The sequence below is a fragment of the Adiantum capillus-veneris genome, chromosome 17, assembly GCF_014529385.1.
Source record: "Adiantum capillus-veneris isolate H3 chromosome 17, ASM1452938v2, whole genome shotgun sequence".
Taxonomy (NCBI): Eukaryota; Viridiplantae; Streptophyta; class Polypodiopsida; order Polypodiales; family Pteridaceae; genus Adiantum; species Adiantum capillus-veneris.
Window position 1 is genome coordinate 80,508,592 of NC_140947.1, and position 10,740 is coordinate 80,519,331.

Below are 10,740 nucleotides of genomic sequence, written 5' to 3' on the forward strand. Positions count from 1 at the left end.
AGCTAGTGCTATGAAGATGGAAACTTCAAGCACTAAGCAAAACACTTATAAAACACAACGTCAATTCCCTCAGGGTCTCAGACTCGAAGACCTCACACACCTTCAAAGATGGTGAGAGCTAGCGGGGTATGAGAGTAGATTGAGAGGAAGGAGTCGTCTTACGAGAAAGATGTACATCTCCTCACATAATCACTCATATTAGCATAGCTTAGCTTAGTAATTAGCATGATAGAGGAGATGAGCATGCATTGAAGCTTGGCTCTTGGTTGGATTTGCATCACAAAGCCAAGAGTTTTTGGTGTAGGCCTCCCATCTCACAAGCTTGGAGTAGGTTATAAGCTTTCCATTAAAGCTTGAGAAGGAGAGAGAGTCTTCTTGCTTCACACATGAGTTTTTTTTTAGTGTGTGTGGATAATTCCTTGAGAAAATCAGCCCCCTCTCTCTCTTGGTCGACCCCTCGTGCTATTTGCTCATACTGCAACCCTATTGGCCCTTTCCAGTTAGCCAATGAGTATTAAGAAGCATAAGTGATAGCCTTCTGACATGTGTCTCCCTTTTCCCTTTTGTGAGAGCTTTAGGTAATTAATAAATGCAACTAAACTCTCATTGGACCCCTTTGCCTCCTGGCCAATAGAAATCAGGCAAGCCATTGGGCTGCTGAATGCTCATTGGACCCCTTGGAAGATTGTCCAATATTCTTCTAGAGAGCTTAATTCTTACTGGTTCTTTTATTAAGTGTTTTTAAATTAATTAAACTAGATTTACTCTAGCCTAATTCTCATTGGTCCACATCCAAGGCCATCCAATAGGATTTGAGTACACCTTGTGGACATCTGGGCTAGGGAGCTGGCATGTATCACTCTTTCTCCTTGTAAAGGAAGCTTGTGTGTGTGTGTGTGTGTGTTTCTCTCTCATCTCCTACTTCTAGGACTCGCCCCCTCCTATGTAGGGATGCATGAAGACTTTTTGGGACACACACAAGCATCCAATTTTCCTAGTGTCTGACCCTTGGACACAACCTTTGAATTTTGGAACCTTAGCATTTTGGAAGTCTTAATGTGTTGAACCTTAGGGTCTGTTAAGCCCATTTTTACACATTGCTTTTTTGTTGATGGCCCTCCCTTTGGATCCCTACTGTGGCCGATCTGCCAGCTTAACCAATATTCTAACTTTTTCTCCCCTGACACTTCCCCATATTAAATGATCAGTTTAACATGAGAAAATCATTTAGAAGAATTAGATATTAGTTATTATAATAATTTGTGAAAACATTGCCCAAGCTTGAGATGCTTCTCATGCTTAAATGACTAAGGTTTTTGAAGTGTTCAATTCAAACATAATCTCTCAAGAAGCATAAACAATTTTCATGCTTAAATGACTAAGGTGCTTGAAGTGTTCAATTTAAATATGATATCTTAAGAAACATAAAAGACACATGTCAAGATTTTTCGCATGTGGCCCTCATGATGTACTTGAATCTTATTGGACGGGTTTTTAAAAAGTCCAATGAGAATTTAGATGCATAAAAATAAATAGATAAGTTCTTTCTCTCAAGAAAAAAAAAGAGGACACATGTCCAAATGATATGATTAAATAATACGAGAGAGAGAGAGAGAAAGAGGTGGACAAAGCATGAAAGGGGGTGTATTCTCTCTCTCTCTCTCTCTCTCTCTCTCTCTCTCTCTCTCTCTCTCTCTCTCTCCACACACACACACACACACACACACTCTCTCTCTCTCTCTCAATTGTGTGAAGTGCAAAGTGCAAGAGCTCCATCTCCTTCTCCAAGCTTGTAGAGAAGTTGAGAGCCAACACCAACACTCTCGACTATGGAATGCAAATCCAACCAAGAGCCATGCTTCAACGCTTAAGCTTGCCATCTTCTTCATATTCATTACTATGCTATTATGCTATGCTAAGCAAGAAGAGTGATGATAAGTGAGGAACTATTTCTTTTGCCTATGAATGATTCTTCTTCCTCTTACCTACCCTCATTTCCCGCTAGCTCTCTCCACCTTCAAAGGTGTTTGAGGCCTTGGAACTAAGGCTTGGGATAGTTAATTCTTTTAGCGAAGTTTATGTTATGCTCGTGATGCATGAAGCTTTCCATCTTCATTGCATCACCTAGGTCACAAGGAACACAAAGATTGTATTGTACCAAGTCTCTCTCTTGATGAGAGAATCTATAATACAAAGCCTTTTGGACGAAAAACCGGCTCTAAGTAAATCTGATCATCAACTATTGTCATGTTCTCTAATACTCTCTCTTGCAAAAGTATTGTTCATGTCAAGTTAATTAAGTACTATGCTTATATTGCTACCATCTATTAAGTTCACCCTCTATGTTCTCAAAGTAATCTCACAAAAGTGCTCACTCAATTCTCTTAATTTCACTATCCTCAAAGTTCATAAGCCATTTCCATTACATCATACTCTCAATTAATGTAATTGAGCATTGATCACACTTAATTGCATAAATTGTTGGACATACACTCAATTACATTAACTATTAATTAATTTATGTGCCAAATTTAATTAGTGAGATTCTCTTTGCATTCCAAGTCTCTTATATATGTGCCATGAGCTATTAAGCCCTAATTATCATTGAACTCTTTACATTTTGGATTAAACATTTATTAAATTTGTGTACAATTATAGCTCTCTGCTAGAGCTTTCACTTGAGTCATTAACCTCCAGAATCGGCTTTCATTAGCCCCAAGAATCACTTTGCCAAGATTAGAAAAAGATCAAGAGGATATGGCCTTCTCATTAAATGTAACCGTGTAACAATACTATATGCAACATCCCTCTCCTTTGTGCATCCTTGGGAGTATAATCAACTCTGGGGCGAACCTCTTCTTTCTCATATAATGATTTGCCTCTCATGTCAATCATGTCTACAACGATCTCCATCATCATCTCTTCTACGACTAAGGTTCTCATGTCGCCTCTAGTATTCAATTCTGGTATCATGGCTACCCTCATCACAGCTTTTGTGTTGTTTCTCTTCTTTGAACTTAGCCTCATGTTCAAGTTTCTTTTGCAGACCTTTGATTTTCCCTTTGTCATAGGGTGGAAAGCCCATGTTTCTGTTCGTCTTTAGTCCCTCTCTTAGGGGGAAGGAAGCCTTGGTTGGAAATTTAAGGAGCTGCTATTTTGCGTCAGAGGCTCTTGAGCCAGTAGAAGAGTTTTTAAGGCAAGCATGTTGTAAAGTTGGGCAGTAATTGTGGCCTTCGTGGCATGATTGCAATGAAGCTAGGAGCTTGTAGGTGGTGTTGACAGATTGTGAGCCTGAGAGACTGACCAATTTTGGCAATAATGCTCTTCTTTTCCCTACAAGCATATTGGAGCTCAAGAAACTTGGCCAAAGCACATCGAGGGGGGGGCACCCTAAACTCATCACCCCTCTCTTTGGAATTGTAGATGTGGTAGGGCAAGAAAGATGTGAGTTGACTCAAGAACAGCACCATAATTCTCTGGCTTCAGATACGAGGCTTTTGGCAAATGTTTCCTGCATTTCACTCTTCTTCTCAGAAGAGCCAACGATGACCTGTGCTCAAGAAGTCGATGATAACTTTGGTATAGGCTGTGACTCTTGAGCCACACAGCACTTTAGTGGTTGGTTGATGCTGCGCTGCCAGACCTAACCCACCTGGTGCATGTAGGAGGGGATGAGGCAGATAAAGCCAGTGATTTTTGTAGGCGCCACCACACGATTCTGTAGACAACTATATGCTGGCTGGCTGCATGCCATCAACATACAACAGGGGTGCTGCACAGTGACGCTTGTAGTCACTTGCCGGCCAAGGGTTCTCCTCGCCTCATAGCAATTGTTTCAACAGTCTCTCGCTGGCCTTGCCCTCTTTCTTGCCTTGTCCAACCCAGCACTACTATCTGTTGGCCTGCCATCCAGTTCCAGCTGCTGCACATGGCATGCCATGTGCTAGAAAGAAGCCCCACCAGTCGCACGCCGACTGTTGACCTGATTTACGGTTTCTAATTTTGCTGCAATCGAGAGTGCTAAAAATATGGCCAGTCGATAGCAGTCAATGCTCCCTATTTTTTAGTGATTAATACAAAGCGTAGGATTTCGTAGGCTGTTAACAGGTAAGATAGAGCTATGTGGTCCTCCTGCTTTCAGGAAAATCTTTCTAATATGTTTAAATTTACAGGCTTTCTGAGTATTAAGGTTGTATGAAGTTTATTCACCCTTCACAACCTCCTGACTTTCTGATATATTGACCAGCTCTCTATTCAAGCATCGAAATGCTAAATCAGAATTAAAAATCTTTGTATCTCACTGCAATTTTTGCTTCTGCCCAGCACTAACTTTCTGCGACATATCATATTTACCTAGAAGAATATAATCAAGTTATCCATAAGACAATGAACTTTATTCAGTATTTACCAAATATTACATCCCGACTAGGTATCAGTATCTGCTTGTAGGTAGCGTTGATGGATTATGAGCCTGAGATTCTGACCAACCTCAGCTATAATGCTCTTCTTTTCCCTACAAGCATATTGGAGGCCGATAATCTTGGCCAAAGCACATTAAGGCCAGGCCACCCTTCAGTCAAAGCGTGCTCTTGAGCCACACAGCACTGGATTAGTTGGTTGATGCTGCGTTGCCAGACCTAACCCCGAGGCTAGTCCACCTGGTGCATGTAGGAGGGGATGAGGCAGATAAAGCCAGTGATTTTTGTAGGCGCCACCACACGATTCTGTAGACACCTATATGCTGGCCGGTTGCATGGCATCAACATACTGCCATCCAGTTCCAGCTGCTGCACATGGCGTCACCATGTGGTAGGGAGAAGCCCCACCAGTCATGTGCCGACTGTTGACCTGATTTATGGCTTCTAGTTTTGCTGCAATCGAGAGTGCTAAAAATATGGCCAGTCGATAGCAGTCAATGCTTCCTATTTTTAGTGATTAATACAAAGCGTAGGATTTTGTAGGTTGTTAACGGGTAAGATAGAGCTATGTGGAGTAAGTGGAGGCCTCATTTTGCAAAAAGGCCTCAGGCCAACCAAGTATTTACACGCCTCACAAGCTAAACAAACAATTCAGAGTTGATAGCACACAATTAGAGAAATCAGGAGCTAAACTTCCTCCCGCTTCAGGAAAATCTTTCTAATATATTTAAATTTACAGGCTTTCTGATTATTAAGGTCGTATGAGGTTTGTTCACCCTTCACAACCTTCCTGAATTTCTGATATATCAACCAGCCCTCTATTCAAGCATCAAAATGCCAAATCAGAATTAGAAATCTTTCTATCTCTACTGCAAATTTTCGCTTCTGCCCAGCACTAACTTTCTGCGACATATTATATTTACCTAGAGGAATATAATCAAGTTATCCGTAAGACAACGAACTATATTCAGTATGCATAGTATTGACCAAATACTACATCCCGACTAGGTATCAGTATCTGCTTTCTCACACACACACACACACACACACACACACATACACCTCTAACACACTGACCTGCACATGTACCAGAGCACAATATTAAAACAAAGGTCTATGCATTGAGTTCCTCTCATGGCTCTAAAGGTGCTAAGGAAGACCCACCCATAATGAAGTCTGGCATGCTGTGACCTACTACATCCCAAAACCAATGCTTCGCCTCAATTGTCCTTACAAAACTGTCTCAAGACATCTATTCACATGCCCCCCCAGTTCAGATGGTGGTTTGGCAAACTTTATCAAGAAAACCTCTGATGACATGGCCCACTTGTCATTCTTGACTGCAACCTTCAAAACAGGCCTTTTGGCTGTGTACTGTAATGCTTACAGCGCCTTCTACACAGTTGTTTGGACAAACAGTTACAACTGTAAAGTCTACAGACATATGAGTCCTTTGTAACCTCTTATAAACAGCCATATAACAATGGAAAACACCAACAGTCTTACATGGTGACAGAATTGTGATGAGCATGCAACTCCTGCCCTTTCCTTAGGCTATCATGAGGTACCTAAACCCTTGCTTACCGATCAATAGCTATTTCTGCCCATAGAAGATTTTGTACACATGTGAAAAAATTTCAAGGAGTGGCTTATGTGCCAGTTTCACCAGACTCCTGCAAAATACAAAACCAACAAAGAAGGGTAATGTAAATGCTCAGTTACGGTTATCAGATAGGCAAAATTGTCTCATTTTGCATCTTCAATAAATATACAGAGTAAAGACTTGCTGTTGACTTGAGACAAATCAGCTATAACCAGCCAGCGCATGTTGTATCAACAACTAAAGAACTGCATGCATTGGATTGTACTTAACATAATTTGCAACTCTCACCACAAGCATGGGAGCTGTGAGGCCGAGCATCTCCAACACACTGCTTGCTGCCTGCTGAAACCTGTCTCTGGTCTGCTCCAGGCCTGCTCTACGCTCTACAGCCAGGTCCCGCTTGTGGTTTATCTGGTCCTTAATGTCCATAGCACTGCTATCTATCTCGCTGGCCCCCAAGGTGAAATGATAGCTCTTCTCAGCAATTGAAAGCATGACCTTTGGAAAAGAAGTTAAATGATGCATAACCTTGCAGAGAATTCCAACTCACTTAATCATTGGCAGCAACTCCTCCATGACTACCTCGGTCTGCTTTAAAACGCCTGTCACAAAACAAGCATGCGTGTTCAATTGAGACACCAGGTAACTAGACATGGTCCAAAAGGAAACAACTCACAAATACATCCTAAACAGTCCTCCTCACAAGCTACGCCCTTACAATGAGACAAATAAGTTGCTCACAATCTGCATAATTTGAGCTTTGGGGGACACCAAACAACATGTTTTGTCTCCTGTCACTTGACAAATAGAGCAAGGAGATAACCTTAAAAGTGCTACCTTTCTTCCTGATTCTACTAAGGTAAACAGGAGCTTGATGCTGCTGACCTCGTGCTTGCGGGGTGTAGATAAAAAGAAAAGGTCCACGGCCTTGAAGCACCTTGCATGCAGGAGATGCAGCAGGTAAAAGAGCTCTGACAAGGAGCGGTATTTTACGTTGTGCAATGACTTAGTGCATTCATCTTACAGAAAGATGCAGGAAAGCAACACAAAACTTAAACGGAAGCAAAAGGGGAGGTATACCGGAAACGATCTCCGTAAGGCCAGCAGAGACAGACTCTGATGAGTCAAGAGGGAGTGCCGAGAGAGCAGGCCCGCTTGCAGCTTGTTGCTGCAAAGCTCCCTCTTCGGCTTCCAGGTGTTCCTCATCTTCAGCATATGCGCCTGCTGCTTGTTGCGTAGGCCACGTCTGCCTCACATTATTCTGCTTGTTGGTGGAACCTACTGCCGCTCCCCCATTGACGCTATTTCGAGCTCCAGGTCCCCTTAGCTTCTTCTTCTGTGCGCTTGTGTTGTTGCTCTCTCCCACATGCACCTCACTCATGTTGGCCGCCGTGGGGACGACCAGAATGTGCTGCTAGTTAAACCAAATGGCTATAGTAGTGCTGAATATATATTTAAATAAAATGGCTTTATTAGAGCTAACTATATATTTTAAATCAAATGGTAAACAATTATGAACTAGTGAAGGGCCTCCGTAGGGCAGCCACATCGTGCAGATGATTTTCTGCAGAATCTCAAAGAATGCCGAGCTCCTTAAAATTGCAGAATTGAAAGAGGTAAAACTTTCTATTTTTTAAAATAGAAAGCACATAGAAAGCTTAATCGCCCCCCAATTTTGTTTCCTCTCTTGGGTCGAAGGCTCTCTCTCTCTCTCTCTCTCTCTCTCTCTCTCTCTCTCTCTCTCTCTCTCTCTCTCTCTCTCTGTTCGCGCAACCCGAACCAGCAACCTGTTGTCCTGCGCGCTCGAACCTACGCTTTGTGTTGCGTTTAGGGCTTCCTTATGCCCTGCGTGCTACCAGATTAGGGTTTGAGACAGTGGGTTTGTGCACACAACTGGGTAGGGCAAATTTTAGGGTTCTCGACAGTGGCAGTTTAGGGTTTCGCACAGCAAAGTCAGCAGTAGGCCAGAGTTAGTCAGGGTTTCGACCAATTCAACAGTAGGTAGTACAACAAGGTGGACTATATATCATTTTGCGAAAAAGGGGCGAAAAAGTATGCTTAATGTGGTGAATGAATGCATACTGAGGATCAAAATGTATGCATAATGTGGTAAATGCCACTGTACGCATAGTGTGGTTCATAGGAATTGCATAGACTATGAAACAAGCCCACAAATAAAACAAGTGGCCATGAGGAAGCAAAACGACAAGGACGACCCCCTCGAAGATGCCATCCACAAATGCAAAGAGGAAATGCAAGCGACCATCACCAAAATCAAATGCAACCTCCTAGGCATGATAAAGATACTTGAGGAACGGGTGATGGCCCAAGACGAGGAGATTGCACGACTCAAGAAGGAGATGGAAGAGGTGCGCTCACAAAGTGCACTCAAAGCCTGGGGAACTTCAACCATCGGTAATGGAAGAGCTCAACACCATAAAAGAGCAAGTGCGGGTCATCAAAGAAGGGGAGGAGCAAAATAAAAAAATGACGACTTCTGGCTAGCACAATGGATTATGTTATGGCCCAGCCATGTCTCATTCCATCCTTTCACGATTTCATAATGGGCACTAGGCCAGTTGGAGTAGCAGTTGATCATGCTATCTTATCTTTCACTTTCATGTTCATGTTCAAGTTCAGCACAGCTCCACTAGGAGAGGTCTCCACACACACACACTCGGTATACCTTCATGAGGGAGACAGATTCCATGTACATGGATGAGATATACAGGAATCTATGCACTCTAGAGCCAGGACGGCCACTAGATGAGCTCACTTAGATACCGACAGAGACACTCCATGATGCAACATCAAAGGCATATCTCCATAGTCAGCCTACATGGAAACGATCTGGGATGCTCCAGAACAGTTGGTCTTTCGCTGGCTAGTGCAATGAAAGAAGAGGGCTTTTATATCTCAACTAGAGCGGGATCTGTATAAGTTGGTTATGAATAAGGACTCGGGAGAGGCATGGAGACTATTCCATGAGCATTCACCACCATTGGCCATCACCTCCACAGAGACAAGGGGTAAATATGCCACATCTCTCTACACAGCATCAGGACATCCACCTTTGTTGGACCCACCGGAGACATGCCATGAGACGTGTACTTTGTTTACTACTAAGAGGGTAAGGAAAGCCATTGAGGGGATGAAGACAGGGAGAGCACATGATCAGGAAAGCCATTGAGGGGATGAAGACAGGGAGAGCACATGATCATGAAGTTCTGATAGCAGAGAACTTCATCCATGCCAGAGATATGCTTGCAAAACTTCTTGCTATGATGTTTAATCGAGCCATGTATGAGGATTTTCCTGAGACTTGGAGTATGTCCACGATTGTGCCTATTTTCAAGTCAAGCGATGCCATGATTCCCGAAAATTATCGCACCATCATGGTTGGTCACACTTTGGCTAGGCTGTATGCATCTATTCTTGAGAAGGAGTTGAGTAAAAGGGTAGAGATAAAGGGCATGCGAGCATCAGGGCAGGCAGGATTCAAGAAAGGTTTCTCCACTCTTGACCAGATTCTGACACTGAGAGCTACAATTGAGGGTTAGACAAGATGAAGGGATACCATATTGTTGCATGCCGTATTGGACTAGGCTTCATTGAGAGACTTGTATAGCACATAGAATCATGTGGTCCTAACAAGAATTATGGTAATGTTTGTGCCACTATTCATGATAATGCATAACCTCATGTAGCTCACCTAGTCCATCAAATTGAATCCTACATGAATTTGCTTTTTAGTCACGCGAAGTAGGTGAAGGCAACCAAGTTTCCTACGCTTTGTAACTATGGTTTCCCAGGCTTTGCAACTATGTTTTCCTTTATGAGTCAAAAACTTGGTGATGGAAGGTGACATTCTAGTGGGATCAAAAATTGCAAAAGAACATCGCTTGATGTGCAAAGGTTGGATGGTTTTCCTTGCTAAACAGAGCCTTGGTGATGGAAGGTGACAGTCTTGTGGGGTCAAATATTGCAAAGGAACACTGCTTGATGTGCAAAGGTTGGTTGGTTGCCCTAGCTTGCTAAAGAGAACCTTGCATAAGTTGGTCAATGAACTCATACACCAATAAGCATACACTCAATAGGCTGATTCCTCTCTTTTGAGGATCGACCCATGACATGAGAGGCAGCTTCTCCTCAAGGAGTTGATGTCGTACACATAGACCAACCATTGCAATAAGACACAATGACACTTTTCCTTTGTCATCACCTTGTAGCAATGACTCCACCTTGAACTAGATATAAAGATGAAAACATGAGCACCATACACAAATGGCTCGCCTTGAAAAATCAACCATGGACACGATTGCACAAAAAGATGTTTTGAAGCTTAAGACTGCTAAGTTGTGCTGCTTCATAAGTGCAATTGTGTTCACAAGGACACCACTACAAGAAGGAATCTAGGAACTACAAGCTAAGGGGTGATGAACCCAATAGCTAGGTAACATCTTGGAGGAGAAAAGAGTCAAGCAACAAGTCCATTTGTCAAGACTAATGGGGACGCATATAGTGGGTGGTGAGACATTAGTTATTGCTCACCCAAGTCCCCAATCTTTCCAAGACATGTCGATAGATCTCCACCTAAGTGATGTTATCTTTGTATCAAACCTAAATGATGAGCTTCAAAATAAATTACTAGTTAAAAAGATTAACAACATGCTACACTCACTCAATTTTGACTGCAATAAGCGTTAGAACTTAGAAAAT

The 10,740-nt window shown here is 42.5% G+C and overlaps 1 protein-coding gene across 2 annotated transcripts; it reads right to left on the bottom strand.

The window, feature by feature from the left end:
- Nucleotides 1–5,729: 5,729 nt before the first annotated feature.
- Nucleotides 5,730–7,444, bottom strand: LOC147437556 (uncharacterized). Of its 2 annotated transcripts, XM_086487072.1 has the most exons (4): nt 7,102–7,436; nt 6,572–6,623; nt 6,310–6,469; nt 5,730–6,091 (listed from the first exon to the last, which is right to left on the bottom strand). In XM_086487072.1, exons 1-4 carry the CDS (start codon nt 7,400–7,402, stop codon nt 6,068–6,070), a joined length of 537 nt encoding a protein of 178 aa, XP_086343198.1. In that variant the 5' UTR covers nt 7,403–7,436; the 3' UTR covers nt 5,730–6,067. The 2 variants fall into 2 exon arrangements, with proteins under 2 accessions (XP_086343198.1, XP_086343197.1); XM_086487071.1 differs by lacking the exons at nt 5,730–6,091; nt 6,310–6,469; nt 6,572–6,623 and adding an exon at nt 6,673–6,992 and having other exon boundaries at nt 7,102–7,444.
- Between the last annotated feature and the right edge of the window lie 3,296 nt (nt 7,445–10,740).

Excerpts from the sequence above, each read along its gene's own strand:
- LOC147437556 (XM_086487071.1), bottom strand. The coding sequence starts at position 7,402 with ATGAGTGAGGTGCATGTGGGAGAGAGCAACAACACAAGCGCACAGAAG. Across the intron at positions 6,993-7,101 it reads CCTTACGGAGATCGTTTCCG|AGCTCTTTTACCTGCTGCAT; the intron begins GTATACCTCCCC and ends GCTCCTTGTCAG.